At 52.3% G+C, this 21,406-nt stretch overlaps 1 protein-coding gene across 3 annotated transcripts in view; it reads left to right on the top strand.

Annotated features, from left to right (window-relative positions):
- EPHB2 (EPH receptor B2) overlaps window positions 1-4,737 on the top strand; it is a 182,680-nt gene extending 177,943 nt beyond the window's left edge. For all 3 annotated transcript variants that reach the window (XM_036093078.2, XM_036093077.2, XM_036093079.2), the window contains exons 13-16: window positions 844-993; window positions 2,136-2,329; window positions 3,812-3,967; window positions 4,486-4,737. In XM_036093078.2, coding sequence (XP_035948971.2) covers window positions 844-993; window positions 2,136-2,329; window positions 3,812-3,967; window positions 4,486-4,594 — 609 coding nt within the window. In that variant the 3' untranslated portion in view covers window positions 4,595-4,737. The remainder of the gene's footprint in view (window positions 1-843; window positions 994-2,135; window positions 2,330-3,811; window positions 3,968-4,485) is intronic.
- The last annotated feature ends 16,669 nt before the right edge of the window (window positions 4,738-21,406 follow it).

The raw sequence follows: 21,406 nt of genomic DNA, 5'->3' as shown, positions 1-21,406 counted from the left end.
GTCGCAGTACCAGGCAAGAGGGCATAGATGTCCATCTCTCCCTTCAATACATTTTCACCGACACCTGCTCATGCAAGCACCGCGCTGGGCCCTGGAGACATAGAGACACCCACAGTCTCTGCCGCCTTGGAGCTCATAGGCTGTCCGGGGACACAGATGTGCAGAGAAACATGGACTAACAGAGCTATAAGTCAGGACTCCTGTCTTGGGAGACCCCTACTAAGAGGGGGGTGATATCTGAGCTGAAAGCTGAAGGGCCAGTGAAAGGTTGTCAGATGCCATGTTCTCAAGGCCAGATGTGACTAGAACACAGACTGTAAGCAGGAAGGCGGTGGGCAGTAACTCGGGAGAGGCAAGCAGGGCTGATCTTGCAGTCCCTGATGCCTAAGCTCAGGACTCTTTCCTGCTGAAGAGTTTTAAACAGAAAGGAATAAGACACAGCCCCTGCCCAAAGAGCTCAGAAATAGTACAAGAAGAGCCAAGCACACAGGCAAATGATTTGAGTATTGCTCTCTAGAAGTGCCTCCTTGATGGAGAGATATGGGACACAGTTGTAGGATTAAAAAGAGTGAGTAACTTTTTGGGACTTAGGGAACGATTTTCAGAGATACTTAAAGGATGAGAAGAGGTTTCCAGATGGTAGAGTGAGAAAAGGCATTTCATGAAGGGGGCAGCAGCATGTGCAAATTGCCAAGGCCTGAAGCAGCATGGTGAGTTCGAGAAAGAATGAGGTGCTTCATGGGGATTGGTACAGCACGGGACATAGGATGAAGAGTAGTACTGAGAGTAGAGGCCAGATGGATCAGCCTCCCACCCATTAACCCTCCTCATTCTGTTCCTCAGGGTGGGAAGATCCCCATCCGCTGGACGGCCCCGGAAGCCATCCAGTACCGGAAGTTCACTTCAGCCAGTGATGTATGGAGCTATGGTATCGTCATGTGGGAGGTGATGTCCTACGGGGAACGACCCTACTGGGACATGACCAACCAAGACGTAAGTTTCCAAGGGGGCTGGGTCCAGCCCAATGTTGGCTGATTCGAATGTCTGCACAGGATTCTGGACTCTCCAGGGGTCAAGAGTAGGAAAGGCCGACACATCCACAATTTAGCAAATCTTCAAGATGCGTTCACCTGGTGGCCAACCCCAAATGAGACCATATCTGCCCCTGAGGTGTTTTCCACATAAGTGGGGGGCAAGACAATTATTCCAGGAACCAGTTGTTATTATCAGGAACTTTACAATCAGGCGCTAAATTGGAGAAGGCAGGTGTCGAGTCCTGTAGGTGTTGAGTCAAGGGCCACGTGAGAAAGGTCAGTCAGGAAGTCTTCCCAGGACAGGGGGAACACACACAGCAGTAGGACTTGGAGACGTGAGGGCTTCGAATGGGCAGAATAGCTGTGCAAAGGCCCAAAGGTGGGATGCTAAGTGATCGTGCTGGGGAGCAGTAGAAATGTGGTCAGAAAGGATGATAAGGTTCAATAATGGGGCATTTGAAAGCCAACCCAACAAATTTTGATTTGCAATGACACAGAACAGGAAGGACTTGAAGAAGCTTCTTGAACAGGAGGGGTGACCCACAGTCCATCTGGGGAAGGTGAATCTGGGCCTAGTGGCAGGACAGATTAGAGAGAGGCGTTTGAGCTCCTTTTCCTGACAGAGGAGCCAGGTGGGGCCCTGTGCAGCCATGCTGAGGGGCCTGGCCTGAGACACATCTCTCACCTGGAGCAGTAAATGGCACTGAAAACAAGAGTTGTTGTCACCCTGGGGTGAAGGGCCAGAGAGAGGAGTCCTCAGGGCCATCAAAGCCAGGAGGAGGCTCAGAAAAGGGAGGGGAAAAGTGGTCCACAGGAGGGTCAACCTGGTAAACCCTGAGGCAAAAGTTATCTCAGGGTGCCGGTTTTCCCGAGATTGGGAGAGGGGGCCCGCACACAGACCCCGGGTCAGACTAAGGCCATAGATGGTGGGAACCCAGGTGAGGCCCATCCCTGGGGCTGCATCCAGGAGGCAGAGGCAGTTACCATGGCAACCAAATAGGTCTGTCCTGCGCTATGGAGGGCGGGGGGATGGGTCAGGTCAGAGGCAGATGCTTTTTATCCCACCCGCCCCACCCCACTCTGGCCCTGTGTCGTTCCCAGGTAATCAATGCCATCGAGCAGGACTATCGGCTGCCACCCCCCATGGACTGCCCAAGCGCCCTGCACCAGCTCATGCTGGACTGCTGGCAGAAGGACCGCAACCACCGGCCTAAGTTTGGCCAGATCGTCAACACGCTGGACAAGATGATCCGAAACCCCAACAGCCTCAAAGCCATGGCACCCCTCTCCTCTGGGTACGGCTCTGGTCTGGCCCCACCCCCTCCTCCCAGTACGTCTCCGCCCCGTCCCCAGCTGGCCCTTCCTCTCTCCAAATCCCTCCCGCCCCTGCCCAGGCTCCCCCTGCTTGAGGCAGGGCTCTGCACTACAGCTTGGGGTCCGGGAAGACCTGCCTTGGGGTGCAGAGGAGTCCAGGACACAGAAGAGGAGAAGGAAGTGGTAGAGATGGTAAAGGAAGCACTTTTTAAAGCATGGTCAGAGAGGATGGCATTTAAGAAAAATTACCAGAATCTTTTTTGGTAAACAGATTGACTGGTCACCGGGTTTCCTGCCTGGCTGCCGTCACGCTCAAACCTGGACCCTCTAATTTACATTTGCATCCTCCTCAACACAGCCATGCACGTGCATGCACGTGCACGCACACACATAGGCGTGCTTACACAAATACAGTCCTGCACATCATTAGGCACAAGAGCTCATGCTTATGCTCCCACACACACAATCACACCCACACGGATACACACCCCTTCTCAGGCCCTCACGCCTACACTCCCTGGGCACCCAAGCCCACACGTGTTCAGAAGTACATACCACACATAAACACACACAGTCTCCATCCCCAACTCAAAGAGACTGGCCCAGCTGGACCAGTGTTGGCTCTAGCAATGCTGAGACCCGCCCTCTCCCAGTGGTCCCCGGGCATGCTCCTTCAGACCTGGGGCCACCACTGCCTTGCTTGGGTGGCTGTCCCCGACCCCTGTCCCTCCTGGCCCTGCACACTCTTTCTCTTTGGGACCCTATCAGAGTTTCTGAGGGGTGTCCAGCCAGGGGTCCTCAGGGTCCAGGGTTGGCTTGGTCCAGAGACTTGTTGGGCCCAAGTCCTTCACCTGCCAAGTTTTTGTGGCCCACAGTTTGCATTTGCCTCTACCTGTCACTCCCCACCGTGACCCTGCATCAGCCACTCGTGACTCTCTGCATAAAATCACTCTGAGCTTTTAGCCCTGTGAGGGTCGTTTCACTCCTGGCCAGCTCCCGTGAGCACCGCCAGCCTTGTCTAGACTTCGGAGGAGCAACCCACAGGTTCCCAGAGCACACCCAGGGTGGAGAAGGATGGAGGAGACAGCGAATTGTAGCACACTTAGTCCGGCCGAACTCCCTCCTCCTGACAATCAGAGGCTTGGAGGAGCATCTCGTTCCTCACCACTGTGTCCAGCCTCCCAGCAGCCCCTTCAGAGGCATCCCCGGGCTTTCCAGGTGGCCTCAGCATTGAGTCCTGCACACACACTCACGCTCACATCCTCACGCGCATACATGTGCTCATTGATGTAGGTGCAAACGCACACCCACTCTCACACAGAAATACATACATATACACTCACCTTTGTCCACGCAGGTGGATACACACGTGCCGGTACAAAGCTGCAGTGGCGCCCATGCTCACCCTCGCCCCTCTCCCGGCACCTGCCCTAACCATCTCTGTTGCCCACCCCCGCCTCCAGAATCAACCTGCCGCTGCTGGACCGCACCATCCCCGACTACACCAGCTTTAACACGGTGGACGAGTGGCTGGAGGCCATCAAGATGGGGCAGTACAAGGAGAGCTTCGCCAATGCCGGCTTCACCTCCTTCGATGTTGTGTCACAGATGATGATGGAGTAAGTGCCCAGCTGCCTCCACCCACCGTTACCAGTACTCCTCCCCAGCCATCCCACCAAGCAGGGGGCTCTGGAGGGCGAGGAATAGGTAGTGTCCCAGCAGGGATGTGTGGGACCAAGGAGCAAGATGGCCAACTCTGGAGTCACATTCAGATCGATACCCAGGTCTGCCTGTGGCCAAGTGCAAATCAGAACCTCCCCGAGCCCCAGTTGTCTTCTGTAAACCGGAGGTTGTTAGGAAGATCAAAGGGATATAAAGTGAGTGGGTACTTCATAAATGCAAGTTCCCTTCTCCTTCCCTGAAGTAGAGGAGACCCCGTGCCCCTGAGTGTCCTGACTCCCATTCTCGTGCTCCTTCCATCCCCACTAGTCACTCCAACACTGGGAATCCACCCACTCACCCCCTCCTTTGCTCTCTTCAGCAGGAAACCCCTGGAGAAGCCCAGGCAGCTCTCCACCTGGCCCCAAGTCCCCCACCACCCCCACATTTCCCTAACACACATGCTTCTCTCCCAAAGGGACATTCTCCGGGTTGGGGTCACCTTGGCTGGCCACCAGAAAAAAATCCTGAACAGTATCCAGGTGATGCGGGCACAGATGAACCAGATCCAGTCTGTGGAGGTTTGACGTTCACCTGCCTCGGCTCACCTCTTCCTCCAGGCCCCCGCCCCCTCCGCCCCACACGCCGGCCCCCTGGTTCTCCGTCCACGTCCACCGCAGGCTCAGCCACCTGCCAGGAGGCCACGGGCAGCAGGAAGAACCGAGCAGCGCTCCAGCCATGAGATGTCACCAGGAATATGTGCAACTCAGATGATGGAAAAAAGGGAACGGGGACAAAAGGAAACAGATCCTGGGAGGGGGCGGGAAATACAAGGAATATTTTTTAAAGAGGATTCTCATAAGGAAAGCGATCATTGTTCTTAGGGGAAAAAAAAAAAAGGGCTTGGGAGATCCACGCGATTTGTCCCAATCGGACACCAAAAGCAGTTTCTCTCCAACTCCCTCTGGGAAGGCGACCTGGCCAGAGCCAAGAAACAGTTTCAGGAAAACCAATGTGAAGGGAGAGACAGGGGCCACCCTTCTCTCCCGTCCCTGGGCTGCTCTTCCAGGCCTCACCCAGCAGCCACATGCCAGGCAGACGGGGCAGGCGGGCAGACGGGCAGCCACCACGGGAGCCATTCCCGCGGCCGCTGGGCAAACCGGAGAATTTCTGTCTTTGGAGACTATTTCAGAAACTCCGATGAAAAAGACTCGTTTCTCCTGTCGGCTCATGGGGCTGAAAGGGGGCTTTTGTCCTCCTCAGTCAGGGAGACCGTGGGGACACCGGAAAGGTCAGCCTTCCTGAGGATGACCGGCCCCCCAAGACTGCAGCGCCACGTCCCTGTCGCACATGCGCGGTGCCCGGCAGCCCCGCCTGGAGGCTTGTCGCAGGGTGACTGCCATCAGCTATGACTGCCACTGAGAAGGATTGCTCCTGCATTTGGGTTTGTTTACAGCAATTCGTGGACTCGGGGGTATTTTGGTCAGGGGTGGATTTGGTTTGGGGGGTTTGTTTGTTGGGGTTTTTTTTTTATGACAATGAAGTGACACTTTGACATTTCCTACCTTTTGAGGACTTGATCCTTCTCCCAGAAGAAGGTGCTTTCTGCTTACTGACTTAGGCAATACACCAAGGGCGAGATTTTATATGCACATTTCTGGATTTTTTATATGGTTTTCATTGACACTCTTCCCTCCTCCCCCTGCAGAGAGATCCCCCCCGCTGCCAGGTCTCACCAAAGCCAACTGCCACAGGGCCCATCTGGGCCATTCAGAGACTGAGTGAGGTTTGGGAGGATGAGGGGCCAGGGTGGAGGAGCCCGCCACCCAGGATTGCTTTTGAAAGCACCAGATTGAGAAGGAAGCAGGCCCTAGGGCTGCAGAACCACACACCTTATCCTCTTCTCCACCCTCCTTGCCCAGTGCCTCCCAGGCAAATAGGCCCCTTGGAGTTTCCTGAGCGCCCTCAGATGGCCAGAACCCAGTTTCGCCTCTGGGAGCCTAAGCCGGGCCCTGGATCATTCACTGTGATAGCCCAGCCCTGCAGAGTGTCACCCTCAGAGACGTGCGCAGACGCTCCTTTCCTCTACCAGGGGAAAGCGTATGGTTTCTCTCCGACCCCCTTCCCCCCCCACCCCCCACAACTTTACCCAAGTCTCAAGGTCTTAGCCCCGGGGCGGGGGGCGGTGGGGGGGTGGAAATCCATCAGCCCTGGGGTCTGGCCACACACTCCCTCCTATGAGCAAACAAGCAGGCATGTGAGCAGAACAATCGGTTAGTGAACTGAATGGAAATAAACACTTTAGTTATAAAATGACCCCTGTTCTCTGTAAGTTCCAAGAGAGACCCTGACACCCTGGGACATGTCCAGTGACCCATGGTGCTCTTCTAAGGGACCCTTTCTTCCTCGGGGTTCTAGAAGGCCCGGGGCTAAGAAAACACATGGAGGACCCCAAAGGTCCACGTGGCCTTTCTGGCTCTGGCTTGTCCAAAGCACAGGCAACAAAAGAAGCAAGTTGAGAGTGGCTCAGAGTTCAGCGTCCGATGCCCTGCAAAGCAGGGGTATCCTCTACGGGAGGCATCGGGAGCAGGGAGTGGACAGGGGTGCACTCGGCTCTCCCGGGCCAGAGGAAGGGGGTCGGGGTGTTATGTAAGCTGTGATAGTGGCAGTGTGGGGGTCCTGGAGCACCCATGGACCCCACCCCCCCAGTCATAGCCACAGGTAAGATCACCTTATCCTGGTCAACGCTAATCTCTGTGTAAATGCGCTCCTACTCACATGTAATCAGAAATCTTTGTGTGGAAGGAGGAGGCGGCGGCGGGGGGGGGGGGGGTGGTTGGAGGATGTGCTGTGGATATCAAGTCTAGCTGGGGAGGGAGAGGCAGAGACTCCACATCTCGGGACCGTCCCCCTTTGTCCATGCAGACTGACCCGTGGGAAGGATCCCGGCCGCAGGTGGCCCGTGGGGCAGCCTGAACCAGCCTGTCGTCTGTCACTCACCTGTTCTCCAGAACCCAAGATGGAAAGGGAAGGAAGGGATTAAGAGGGGAGCAGGGGCCCCTGGGGGGAACAGCAGAGTGAGCCACAGGGAAGGCATTGGCTGGCTGCCCACGAACTGGCCAGCCTTGGCCCAGCCAGCCGCCCTTTGTGCCCCAAAGCTGCCCAGCACGGGTGGCAGCTGTCCCAGCACACAAGGTCACCTTCTGGAGGGAGCTGCCCTGATGCTCCTCAGATTAACTCCATCTCCCCAGCCCGCCCCCCACTACTCTGGGGCCCCACAGGGGGCTGGCACTCGGTGCTTGCTGTCAGATGGCTTCCTGTCCTAAGCTGCAAGGCTGGTGTCTGCTAGCCAGCTCGTCTGCCCATCCACCCTTGAGGGCCGAGTCCTCAGTGGGCCTGGGCCCCCATGTGCCTGCTTCTCGGAGTGAGGGTGCTACCCAGACCCTCTGTGTCCCCACTTCAGGGTTAACAGATATCACTGTGACTATCTCGGGTGCGGGCGGATGCCCACCTCTCCCTGCCGCCAGGGCAGCCCCCCCCACCCCCTCTTGCTCGCTGCTCGGTGGGGAGGGGCAAGCCATGCTGCCAAGCGCCTTCCACTGATGCGGCCCACTCGCCTGGGCACACAGCTCTGAGCCTCCCGCTGCCTGGTTACTAATCCTTTCCTGGCTCAACCTCCCCAAGTGCCAGCCCCCACCTGCCCAGCAGTGTCAGAGGAGTTTCCGGCTGCTCTGCACACAGTTGGTACCGGGGGAAAGAAAGCTGCCTTGTGAACAGGGGCCAGGGCACCATGGAAATGGGGACCAGCTGCTCTCAGGGGGTGTGACAAGCAGATTTGTGGAGGGCCAGGCTGGTATTCCTACTGCCCACGAGGCCCCCCAGATGGGGTTATTGTTAATCAGCAGGGCTCTTCCTGGGGGATGATGTTCAAAATCTCTATCACCTGGTAAGATGTGGGCAGATTTATCAGAAAGAGGATGGTCTTAGTGCTATAGACCAAGAAGCCTCGAAATAGGGGCTGGGTGGCGAGGGCAGTCGGGGACACTTAAGGGACAGTGCGGTTTACTAACCAGCGGTGCCTCCTGCTCAGATGGCATCAGCTGGACTTTCCCCATCATTTCTGGTTGGTCCCCATGCTGCCACCTCTCAGGGAGCTCTCTGCCACCCCATTGTGTGCAGTCACTAGCCTTGCACCCTCTCAGATCAGGGGCTCATCCCAGAAGACTGGCAGCTCCTGTGCTTGCCCAGCAGCCCTTCCCCTGCCTGGCTAAAGCCCAGGAAGGACCCAGGGCCCAGGCCACCCCCCCACACACACACCCACCCAGTGCTAGACCCTCAGGCACTCCTGTCTCTCTCCCGGGTTCCTGTGGTTCCCAGACTGTACTAAAGGCTGGAAGATTCTTGCCAGAGAGAATAATGTAAATGCATTCAAAGGACAGGATGCCCCATGATGCTAGGGAAGATGCATCCTGACCCCAGAGTGGCAGTCTAGCTCCTGTCACTAACGTGAGACGTGGATCTGGGTGAGTCATTTGCCCTCACTGAGCCTCCATCTGCCATTTGTGAAATGAGAAAATTGGACTGGGTGCACCAGGCATGCAAAACACTTTGTACAACACCGCCCTGTGAGGAGGGACTATTTCCTCCCATGGGTAGGGGGGAAACTGAGACTCAGAGAGGGGAAGTAGTTTGCTCAGGATTGCACAGCCAGGAAGGGGCAGAGCAGGGCTGTGTTCATCTGTTCCCAATGCCCACTCCACCACACTCGATTAGATGACATAAAGCACGTGGTGTCTGATGCTGGCTGGTAAACGAAGAGAGAGCTCAAATGGGCTGGGGTTGTCAGGGAGGGCTTCATGGAGGAGGCTGTCTTGCAAATGACAGAAACTGAGAGAGAGGTCATTCCAGGTGGGAGGTACAATGTAACCAAAGATACAGAGGCCAGAATGGTCAACCATGAGGAGTCGTGTGTGGATGAGCCAAAGGAGTGGTGGGGAGTGAGGGTTGATTTAAGAGGAGGGTAAGGTAGCTTGAATGTGATGCCCAGGCTAGCTACAGCCAGTTCTTGAGGAGAAGAGCGGCGGCAGAAGGAGCAGTGGGTCCTGGGAGGAACAGTCAGTTCGGCCATCAGATGGGGGCAGGATCCCTCACATCTCCCCCTCTCCTCCTGGAGGAAGAGCCCCCTGGAAAAGCCCTCATTTATTCCAGGAGAACCCAAGCCCTGCCGCTTCACTTTCCATCCTCACTCACTGAGGCAGATAATCCAAAGAGTCATTTCAGCTGCTTGCAACAGCAGGGTTGGACTTGTGCTGATTCTTAATTCAGCTGTGTTCAATTGATGCTCACCCCATTCCTGCCAGGCCTTGCTGAGAGTTGCCAGGCATGACCCGAGTTGAGTGGGTGTGGATGGCGGTGGTGGCATGGGAAGGCGGGCCGGTGATCATGGCGGAGCCCTGGGGGCACAGAGCAGAGTGCAGGGGTGAGCAGAGCCTAGGGGTTGGATGGGTGGCATGCACACTGCTCAGGAAGCCCATCTCTGCTCTGGGAGGCCTGGCCCTGCTGAGATTACCCAGACATGGTGGAAGGGTCTGTCTGGGGTCCTGCTGTTTTCAACAGTGTGTTATGCTGAGACAACCCAAGGGGAGGTTAGGGAGCCACACTACGCATGCCTAGACCACTCGCTGGCCTTGACCCAGCCTCCCATGAAATGGCTCCTGCCATAACACTTGGCGTGAAGAGTGGCCTTGGAGCTGGCCAGTTTCCCTTTAAGGGAAACCAAGGACAATGACTTGGCCTCTGCTCTGTGACACAGGAAGGCTCAGGGACGCTGCCGTGGGAGGCTCGCCTCAGGAGCTTGATGCCACAGACATTGCAGTAACTGCTGGTCTATAGTCCAGACCCCCCATGTGGGGCTCTTACCAGTGTTATCATCCCCTCTCCTCTAGTGAGGAAACAGATTCCCAGAGCATTCCAACCAAGCCATCTGCCTTTAGGTTCCCTCCTTCCCGCCTCATGGGATCTCTCAACATGTCTGCCATGGCCCCCTGTGTTAGAGTCTCCTGGGCCGTTCATCTTGCGGATTCCTGGGTTGCACCATGATTCCCTGAGTCAGAATCCCCGAGGCCAGCCCCAGGGGCATCTATTTTTAACAAACTCCTCCAGGAGATTCCTCCAGACACAGAAATCTCTTCACTTCTCCCATGACAACCTGTGCCCTGATGTCTGCTGGGAGGGAGGGTCTGGCGTAGACAGGGATTAGCAAAAAGCAAGACATCTTCAGATAAGATGCCCGAACTCAGACATGGATTAAGACCCAAGAAGTGGGGGCTGGGCTGACCCTCAGGAATGTGTTCAGACTGAGCTAAGCTTTCAGGAAAATTAGAAAGACCCCCCCCCCCCCCCAGACCCTGAGTCTCTCTGAGTTTAGCTTCACAGCATGAAGGCTGCCTCGGGAAAGCTGATCTAGTAAGAAGAAACAGGAACTTAATACTTCACAGGGGCCCAGCAGCCCACCCAGAGCCACCCTATGGAAACCCCACAGCTCCCAAGGCTACAATCCAGGCCTGTTCCTCAATACCTGGCCAGGTGGGCCAGGCAAAGTCAGGGTGGGTCTTCCAGCTGGGCCTGGAGCATCCTATACGCCACAACCCCCAAGCTCTGCTGCCCAGACCCAGACATGGCTTTCCTGGGAGGGAGAAGAGCCAGCGAAGGACCCTGCCTCTACTCAGGGCCTCACAGCCCCTGCTGGAGGAGGAGGACGGGAGAGGGAGGAGGTCGGAGCCAGGACATGCACTCTGGGGGCCCAGCTGAGGCTGCAAGAATCCAGTCTAACACTCCACGGAGGAAAGACTCCAAGATTTTAAGATTGCAAGCTCTATAATTCTAAGATTCTAACAGAAGGATTTCACATTTTTCAGATTCCATCACCATATGATTCTAGACTGATAGTTCTCAAAACTTCAAGTCCCATGGCCCATCATGGCTCCCTAAAGCTGAGGGCCCTAGAGCTGATGGAGCACAAAGAGAGTGAAAGACAGTGAGAAAAACAGCTAAAATCAAATACTAGCAAAGTTCCATTCTTTGAGTCAGAGGTGGACGCTAGCAAGGGCCCAGGACCCCTCCTTTTGAGTGTGATGCTGAATTTCTGTCCCAGGTAGGTGGCAGAAATGCCCACACCTGGCCCTCCCGGTTTCCAGCGGGGCCAGTGCCCCAGCCGAGCGAAGCCTGCACATGGGCCACAGCGCCTACTAGCTGGTGGGCACGACAGTCCAGCTCAGAGGCCAAGTGGGGGCCCCAGTGACTCCATTTGGGAAGGGACTTCTTTGGAGTGGAAGGTGTAGGACAAGGGATTTGCTGAGGAAACTACCCCAAGCCCACCTTCCCGTTCAGAGCCAGAGTCTTGACACTGGGCACCCATAGGGTCTTGCTATAAACCCCAGAGCCAGGTGCCTTCCCACGGACCCTTGGGATGCAGTGTCCGTGGCCACACAGCCCCTGCCCGATTCCAAGGACCCCTTCAGCCTTTCCCATGAGGCCACTGCCTATGGGATCTGGGAGGCCAGGTCTGGATTGGTCAGAACTAGTGGTCAGTCTGGCCGCACTCTCTTCCGTGGACAAGGACTCTGGTGAGCGGGGGGACATGGACAGGGACTCCGGTGAGCGGAGGGCACGTAGTTGAGTCCCTGAGGCTGGCCCAGGGTCGGCCTGGCCGGGACACTCTCTGAGAGCCAGCCAGCCTCTTTGGTCTCCAGAGAAGAGTAATTACTGGTGGATCCTGCCCAGCCCCAAATCCTAATCATAGCTGCTATGTCTCGAGTGCCAACAGTGTACCAGGAAATACGCTTTTTTATACACATTGTCTCGCTTAACCCTCACACAGCTCTGTGAGCCAGGTACAATTATAATTCCCACACCGCGGACTAGGAGACTCAGAGATGGGCGCAGGGACCTTCTCAGGTCCCACAGTCAGCTAGTGGTCTCTGACCCCAGTACCTGCGCTCATAAACACTGCGCTCTGCTGCTACCAGGGGCCCCCACTCAGCCCCACTCCCCATCAGACCCTTTGCCAATCAAAGCCCAGATCTCCAGGAGGCACTCTGTTCAGGGCACCTTTTCTTTGACCTTGGCCTCCTGGAACCTGGAGCCATGGGCAGTGCAAGTGAGCACTTGGACTCCCTCCTCCCCCTCCCAGGTGTCCACTCAAGCCTGGGCCCTGTAGGCCAGAGCTCCCAACCGGGGGGCCAGGGGGTCTGGCCGGGTTTCACAGAACCCTGTTTCCTTTGGTCGTGAACATGGGTTTTCCTGACAATGCTGGGGGGGTCGGGAAGTGATGCAGCTGGGGTTCCGAGGGCTGTGGGTCAGACCTGGCTCTTCCAGACCCCCACTGCTGTGACCAGGGAAATCTCACCAGCTGTGTCCATGAGCAACCCTGACCCTGTTACTCCAATGCCTTTGTAGGAGTATTTTTAGCAGAACTTTTTTTTCCAAAATAAATGTGAATTGTAAAAATTATCACCTGGACTCATGGTTTGTGGTTTTTTTTTTCCACTGAGGTTCCCCAGGGAACAAATGGGTGCTCCTAAAAGTTCTCAGCAGGATCCTGAAGCATGACTAGGAGTTTTCCAGGGCTAAGAATGGAGTCAAGGCTAGGGCGGGGATTAGGGGTGGGGCGGGGATTTGGCCTGGGCTGGGGTTGGGTGTGGAACTGGAGCAATACTAAGAACACTCACTCATGTTTGGGATTTTGAGCTCTGCTGTCCTGGACCCTAGCCTTGGAATCACAACTCTGCCATCTGTTAGCTCTGTGTCCTTGGAGAGGTCGTATAACAGCGCTAAGCCTCATTTTCATGCCTGTAAAATAGGGCAATAATACCTAACACCTAGAGGGTAGATGAGGAGTAAATGAGATGGAGCATCGCAAGTCCTTCGCACTCACAGATGTCGCTCTTAGTAACTTGCTGGGCAGAAAGCAAGATCCATGTCTGTCATACGCTCTGCAGGACAACGCCTGACCCATAGTAGATTCTCCATAAACATTTGTCAAATAAATGTTAGTTGAAGTTCCGCTAAAAAAAAGAAAAAGGCTGGGGGGATTCAGATTCAGAGAGGGTTCATGGTCAAATACATTGGGCAAATTCTGGACTTGAGCAAGTTGACCAGATTTCTTTACTTCAGGATATTGCAGAGCCTTAAATATGCTAAAAGGGCATGTCCAAAAAGGTGTAATCGGGCCACCTGGGTGGCTCAGTCAGTTAAGCATCCGACTCTTGGTTTTGGCTCGGGTTATGATCTCAGGGTCATGAGATCAAGCCCTGTGTCAGGCTCTGTGCTCAGTGGAGAATCTGCTAGATTCTCTCTCTCTCCCTCTGCCCCTCCCCCTGCTCGCTCAGTCTCTCTCTCTCTCTCTCTCTCTCTCTCTCTCGCAAATAAATGAATCTTAAAAAAAAGGGGAGGTGTTATCATTTGCAGCATTTCCCATTCTAGAGAGAGCATCTCATGGGACCAGTGTCCTTGGGAGCAGACTTGGAGAAGCAAACCGGCGCTTCGGTAATGCTCTGGGGGTTAGAGGTAGAGCAGGGCTGAGGCTGAAGTCGGGCCTGGGAACAAGATAGGGTAGCAAGTCAGAGAGAATGGGATCTAGGAGGCTGTCTTTTGATTCATTCATTCAATACTTACTTATTCATTCATTCGAAAAGTACTGACTGTATTCCAACTACACAAAAGGTGCTGTATTAGATGCGATGGGGGCACAAAAATGACCCACATGTGCAGCCCTCCCTGGAGAGCTTCTCAGGACATTTGTACCACCTCACTGCACATGAACTGGGCACCCACAGAGTGCCAGACATGAGGCTGGTGCCAGGAATGCTGTAGAGATTTACCCACGTGCCCTCACTTATGGACGTCCCCAGTCAATGGAGGAAACCAGTCGGTACTCAGATCATTACAACATGCCTAGGAGTTCTCCTGGAAGCCAGGGATAAAGCATTCCACGTAGAGGGAACATCAGATACAAAGGTATCAAGTCAAGATAGATATATTTTGTGAATTAACTATGTAAGTAATGCAAATATAAACATGACTACCATATTAAACAATAATAAATGATTCTTTATACCAGTTTGTACATACAGACCTCAGGGTTGCCAGCTCCTATCAGGGGCTTAGGGGTACTGGGCGGAGGAGAATTTGAGAACCCCCAGTGAGGTCAGCTGGACCACACAGCACCTGCAGGCACACAGCCCAGTTAGAACCCAGCATGCAAACTTAAGGCCTGCCTTAAACAGCCTGGGGCCTCCGACCCAATGCCAGAGACAGCTTCTGTCTGTCCTAGCCCAGTTCCTCTGAGAAGTCCGGATCCCCTTACTAGTTCACCTGCCCCAGTCCCTGGTCCACCCCGGGCTCCCCCTAGACTCTCCTGCCCATTCCGAGATCCAGCACAATCTCATGGGGGGTTGCTCCAGCTCAGAGACACTGACCCAGGTCTCCTGCCCCCTCCCCAGCTCCCTCACCAAACCCTTGTTCCTCTCAACCCTCTTCTTTCCCACCCAGGGAGTAGCTGCAACCTGTCTTTGCCCCTCCTGACTCTAAATGGGCATCCACGGTCTCAGTCATTTCACACAGACAGAGACATCCCTGTGACAAAAGATGTCACCAAGGAGAAAAGAGAAACAGAGAAGGAGCTCCCCCCCACCCAAGACTCTGACTAGGTTTGGCATCGTAGTCACAGAACCCCCTCCCCCCACACCAGGTGGGACTATAGCAAGAGTCACCCCCACCCCCACCTCCTCCCCCAGTCCTCACCAATCCCATCAGACTAGTGTCTGCTTGGAACAGCCCTGCCTGAGAATCCCTGATGACTCAGCACGCGGAGTCCAGGGGCCAGTAACACACGCCCCACTCCCCATCCCCCCCCCCGCCCACTGCTGACACTTCCTCCCTGCTGCCCCCCAGATGGCACAATGGTAAAGCTTGAGACTCTATTTGTATGGCTGCTCCTGCCATGCCCCCCCCCCCCCGCCCCACCAGTGATGGAGGGTCCTGAGGCAGCAAGAAATGTGCTGGAGCCTGCCCCAATCCCCTTGCCCCAGACCCCACCCCTACATAGTCACCTACATGCATAAGACCCCCCTCTCACCCAGAGGCACCCATGTGTTTATACACACTCATTTTTGCCATCAGCTACAAACAGGCACACACCCACACATTCGTGCACACACACACACACATACACCCATAGCTCCAGGCTCATATTCAGACTCACCCCATACACATCAAGTCACGTACACACAACACTCACCCCCACAGCATGACCACAGGGAACCCTCAGAATCCTTCCTCTGTGCCAGGCGTGGTTCTGAGTACTCTACATGTATCGTCCTGCTTAATCTTTTAAACCCCTGCTTCTCAAACTACCTGTGGTGAAAGACTAGGCTTGTTTTTGAGGGGTTTTGTTTGGTTTTGTTTTTAATTTCCAGTCTTTTGTGGATCGGTATATGGTCTGACTGTGAACTCAACACCCAAACTTGTTTGTACGCTGTAACATGAGACCAGTCCCTGATCTCACACTGGGGTGCTATGGCAAATATCACGATGCCACAAATATTTCTGAAATTTCTGTGCCTGTCTTGTCATAGACCAGAGACAAACAGTCCTGGGGCAGGCACCAATCTTGTCTCTAACTTGAGTAGCAATCCCCTAAAGCATGCCAGAAAGTGGACAGCGGGCATGATCCCCATTTGATAATAAGAAAACTGAGGTACAGCATTTTGAAGATTGCCCACAGTTACGCCGCTAGTAAGGACAGGAGCCAGGATTAGAACCCAGGTGGTCTGTCCCAAAACTGTGCTCTCATCTTCCTACACACTTGGGCACAGAGTTATACTCACATACACACCAGAAGACACACACCTGCAAATACACATATGGACAAGCACTCCAGACACAAACACGCGTGTATTTATCCACTGCAGTAAACACACATGTATGCACACAGAAATACAGGTACAAACATACAGATGTGTCTATGCTAATTATTATGTCCCTGGGTGCTAGTACACTGCCTGGCAGACAGTAGGTACTCAGAAAATATTCTGAATGAATCAATACCCCCGTGCCCAATACACATTCCTTCCATAAAGACCTATGAATATGAGTGCTTAGATTCTCATTCATGGAGGGACTAACGCCGCAGGTTAAGAGCAAAATCTTTGGGTTCAGGCAGAGGACAGTTCAAATCCTGTCTCTGCCACCAATGCTGTGTGACATGGGGAAGTTGCTTCAGCTCTCTGAGCCTCAACATCATCATCTAGAAAATGGAGACTCATTATTTCCTGAACAAATATGCATTGACTGCCTACGAGTGGTGGGCAGTTCACCAGGCGCTGAGAATACAGCGATGAACAAAACAAAAAGCCTTGTCCACGTGGAGTTCTCATTCTGGTGGGGGCAAATAGGCGCTTAAACAACTGAATACAAATATGTTTGGTGGAGATGAAACCATGAGGAAAATTAGTGGGCGAAGGCTCTGGAGAGTTCTCAGGGCAGGGGGGCTGTGCTGTAATTTTAAAATAGAGGAGGGGGCACAGAAGAGTGCATAGTCTTTCTTTTTTTTTTTTCTAATTTTATTTATTTGAGAGAGGGAGAGAGCACAGGAGTGGGGGGAAGGGCAGAGGCAGAGGGAAAAGCAACCTCCCTGCTGAGCAGGGAGCCCTACTCGGACCCGATCCCAGGACCACAAGATCACGACCTGAGCAGAAATCAGACGCTTAACCGACTGAGCCACCCAGGTGCCCCATCTAAGATTTCATTTTTAAAAAGATCAAGAACAGCCAAATCAATCAATGGTGCTGGAGGTCACGAGTGGTTATTTCCAGGAAGTGGACCAGGGAACTACAGGAAGGGCTGGAAACATTGCACACCTTGATCTAGGTGGCAGTTACGCAGGTACAGACATAGGTTAAAAAAAAAAAAATCATCAGGGCGCCTGGGTGGCTCAGATGGTTAAGCATCTGCCTTCGGCTCAGGTCACGATCTCAGGGTCCTGGGATCGAGTCCCGCATCGGGCTCCCTGCTCTGTGCAGAGCCTGCTTCTCCCCCTCCCTCTGCCATTACCTCTGCTTGTGCTCTTCTGTCTATCTCTCTGTCAAATAAATAAATAAAATCTTTAAAAAAAAAAAAAATCATCAATTTGCAAAAACGGGGTGGTGAGGGAAGGCCCCATTGAGAAGGTGACAGGCGAGTAAACATCGATGGGAAGGCAGCAGTGAGTGGCTCACTGGAGAAAGAACTGTACAGGCAGAGGGGACAACGGGAGTAAAGGCCACGGACACCTGGCGGGTTCAAGGAGCAGCGAGGAGGCCAGGGAGGCTGAGGCGGAGAGAACAAGAGTGGGAAGAACCGGGGTCCTCTGCAGGCCATGATAAAGACTTCGGCTGTTCTTTGAATGAGATGAAAGCCCTGGGAGTGTTTGAGAACACAAGTGCCGTGATGTGACTTTTAAAAGGATCAGTCTGAGTGCTCTGTAGAACGATGTCTGGGAGTATATTCGTCAGGGCTCCTCCAGAGAAACAGAACCACTAGCATATATATTAAGAGATTTATTTCGAGGAATTGGCTTACATGATTTGGCTGGCAAATCCAAAGTCTGCAGGGAGGCTGGCTGGCTGGAAACTCTCGGGCAGGAGCCGACGCCACATCCAGAGGCAGATGCCTTCTTCGTTGAGAACCGCAGTTTTGCTCCTCAGGCCTTTCACTGACTGGATGAGGCCCACCCAGATTATCGACGGTCATCTCCTTTACTTAAAGTCCACTGATTGTAGATGTTAACCGCATCTACAAAATACCTTCGCAGCAACACCTAGATGAGCGTTTGAATAACCGAGTATCTACCTGGGTCACGTTGACACAGAAAACTAACCATCACGGGGCGGGGCAGGGGTGGAAGTGGGGAGACAGGGAATTGCTCTAATAACCCTGGAGGGAGAGGATGATGGCTCGGAAAAGGCAGGAAAAGCAGAGGTGGTGAGAAGGAATTGGATTCCGGACACAGTGTGAAGGTAAGCCAGCATGACTTGCAGGTGGAATGGATGTGAGAGAAAGTGGGGATCCAGGGGTCTGGCCTGAGCAACAACAAAGACAGAGCTGCCACTAAGTGAGATGGGCAGACTACAGGAAGAGCTGGTCTGGGGTGAGACTGAGAGTTCCGTTTTGGAGATGAGGTAGAGGTGCCTCCTAAACATCAAGCAGGCAGTTGGACGCATGAGTCTGGAGTCAGGGGAACAGTCAGGAGTAGAGATACAAGAAGTCCAGGGTTTGGCCAGACACAAAGGCAATGACCCAGGGGCCAAAGCTGTGCAGATAATGAGATACCACCACACACCTATTAAGACGATGAAAAGACAAGCTGCAGACTAGAACATATTTGCAAACCAGGGACTAGTATCTAGAATGTATAAGGAATTCTCAAAACTCAACAATTTCTTAAAAAGTCCAATCAGGAGCCACTCTGGAAAACAGTATGGAGGTTCCTCAAAAAGTTGAAAATAGAGCTACCATACGATCCAGCAATTGCACTACTGGGTATTTACCCCAAAGATACAAAAGTAGGGATCCGAAAGGGTACGGGCACCCCAATGTTTATAGCAGCAATGTCCACAATAGCCAAACTGTGGAAAGAGCCAAGATGTCCATCGACAGATGAATGGATAAAGAAGATGTGGTATATATATACAATGGAATATTATGCAGCCATCAAAAGGAATGAGATCTTGCCATTTGCAACGACGTGGATGGAACTGGAGGGTATTATGCTGAGCGAAATAAGTCAATCAGAGAAAGACATGTATCATATGACCTCACTGATATGAGGAATCCTTAATCTCAGGAAACAAACTGAGGGTTGCTGGAGTCGGGGGTGGGGTGGGAGGGATGGGGTGACTGGGTGATAGACACTGGGGAGGGTATGTGCTCTGGTAAGCACTGTGAATTGTGCAAGACTGTTGAATCTCAGATCTGTACCTCTGAAACAAATAATGCAATATACGTTAAGAAAAAAAAGAAGAAGAAGAAGATAGCAGGAGGGGAAGAATGAAGGGGGGGAAATCGGAGGGGTAGACGAACCATGAGAGACAATGGTCTCTGAAAAACAAACTGAGGGTTCTAGAGGGGAGGGGGTGGGAGGAGGGGTTAGCCTGGTGATGGGTATTAAAGAGGGCACATTCTGCATGGAGCACTGGGTGTTATGCACAAACAATGAATCATGGAACGCTACATCTAAAACTAATGATGTAATGTATGGGGATTAACATAACAATAAAAAAAGGGGAAAAAAAAGTCCAATCAGGAGGGGCGCCTGGGTGGCTCAGTTGTTAAGCGTCTGCCTTCGGCTCGGGTCATGATCCCAGGGTCCTGGGATCGAGCCCTGCATCAGGCTCCCTGCTCCGCGGGAAGCCTGCTTCTCCCTCTCCCACTCCCCCTGCTTGTGTTCCCTCTCTCGCTGTGTCTCTCTCTGTCAAATAAATAAATAAAAATCTTAAAAAAAAAAAGTCCAATCAGGAAATGGGCAAAAGACATAAAGAGACATTTTACTGAAGAGGATACACAGATGGCAAAAAAGCACATTGAAAAGAAATTCAAGCACATTGAAAAGAAATTCAACCTCATTCATTATTAAGAAATCAGAATTACAAAAATAACGATAGTGACAATACTAAATGCTGGCACAAATGTGGGGAAACTGAAAAAAAAACATGCAGGAAACTGGATCACTCCTATATTGCTGATTGGATTATAAAACGGCACAGCCACTCTGAAAAACAGTTTGACAAGTCTCTTAAAAACAAAACAAAACAAAAGCAAACAACTCCCATTCAACTCATTAGTTGCACTCCTGGGCATTCATCCCAGAGAAATAAAACTTCTGCTCACACAGTTACCTGTAAACAAAGGTTCAAAGCAGCCTTATTCGTAATAGCTTAAAATTGGAAACAAGCCAGATGTCTTTCATCAAATGAATGGTTAAATACACTGTGGCCCATCCATACCATGCAACCATTACTCTACAACAAAAAGAAAAAAGCTGTTGATACTTGCAACAACTTGAACAAATCTCCAGAGAAATATGCTGAGTGAAAAAAAAAAATCCCCCCAAATTACATACTGCATGACTCCATACATATAATATTCTTGAAATGACAAAATTACAGAAATGGAAACCAGATTAGTGGTTGCTAGGAGTTAAGGAGGGGGTGGGGTTGGTAAGCAAGTGGGCCCAGCCAGAAAAGGGCAACAAGAGGGACTCTTGCCCTGAGGAAAATGTTCTGTATCTTGACTCTATCAATGTTAATTACTTGCTTACGCTATTGTACTATAGTTTTGCACGATGTTTCCATTGGAAGAAACTGGGTGAAAGGTACATTGGTTATTTCCTTCAACTACATGTGAATCTATAATTACCTTCTGCCCCTCCCCCTGCTCGCTCTCGCTCGCTCGCTCGCTCTCTCAAATGTGAGTTAGGACTTCACAACCGCTAGCATGCCTAGAGTTGAAAAGACTGACAATGCTAAGTTTTTACAAAGATGTGGAGCAACATATTGCTGGTGGAATTGCAAAATATACAAATGCTTTGGAAAACTGCTTACCTAGATATTTACCAAGAGAAATGAAAGCATGTATTCACAAAATGACTTATACAGGAATGGTTTTTCCGAATAGCCCAAGTCTGGAAAGAACCCAAATGTCCATCAACAGGTAAATGGATAAGTAAATGTGATACACCCATACAATGGAATGCTACTTAGCAATAAAAAGGAACAACTATTGATACACACAAAGACATGGGTGAACCTCAAAAACATCACGCTGAGGGGGGGAAAGCCAAACACAAAAGACTACCCTGTATGATTCCATTTATATGAAATTCTAGAACAGGCAAAATGAATCCATTGTGACAAAAATAGATCAGCGGTTGCCTAGGGCTGGGTGCAGGGGAGGAGATTGACAGCAAAAGAAGTTTGGGGGATAATGGAAATTTTCCGTATCTTGATTATAGTGAGCATAAATATTTGTCAAAATCATGGCTAATGTGTGCATTTCATTTTATAAAAATTTATATAAATTGTATAAATTAAAACTCAGTAGGGTTGATTTTTAAAAGACAAAACACAAGCCCGTATTTTGTCTTATACGCAACAGACACAAATGTACTCTGGGCGCCAGGGTGGCTCAGTCCGTTAGGCAGCCCACTCTTGATTTTGGCTCAGGTGGTCAGATCGAGTCCCACCTCCCCTCCGGCTTAGCATAGAGTCAGCTTGAGATTCTTCCTCTCCTTCTGCCCCTCCCCCTGCTCGCTCTCGCTCGCTCGCTCTCGCTTTCAAATAAATAAATAAAATCTTTTAAAG

This window comes from Halichoerus grypus, chromosome 5, assembly GCF_964656455.1.
Source record: "Halichoerus grypus chromosome 5, mHalGry1.hap1.1, whole genome shotgun sequence".
Taxonomy (NCBI): domain Eukaryota; kingdom Metazoa; phylum Chordata; class Mammalia; order Carnivora; family Phocidae; genus Halichoerus; species Halichoerus grypus.
Note: the sequence above shows the minus strand (reverse complement) of the source record. Positions and strands in the feature narration are given on the sequence as shown.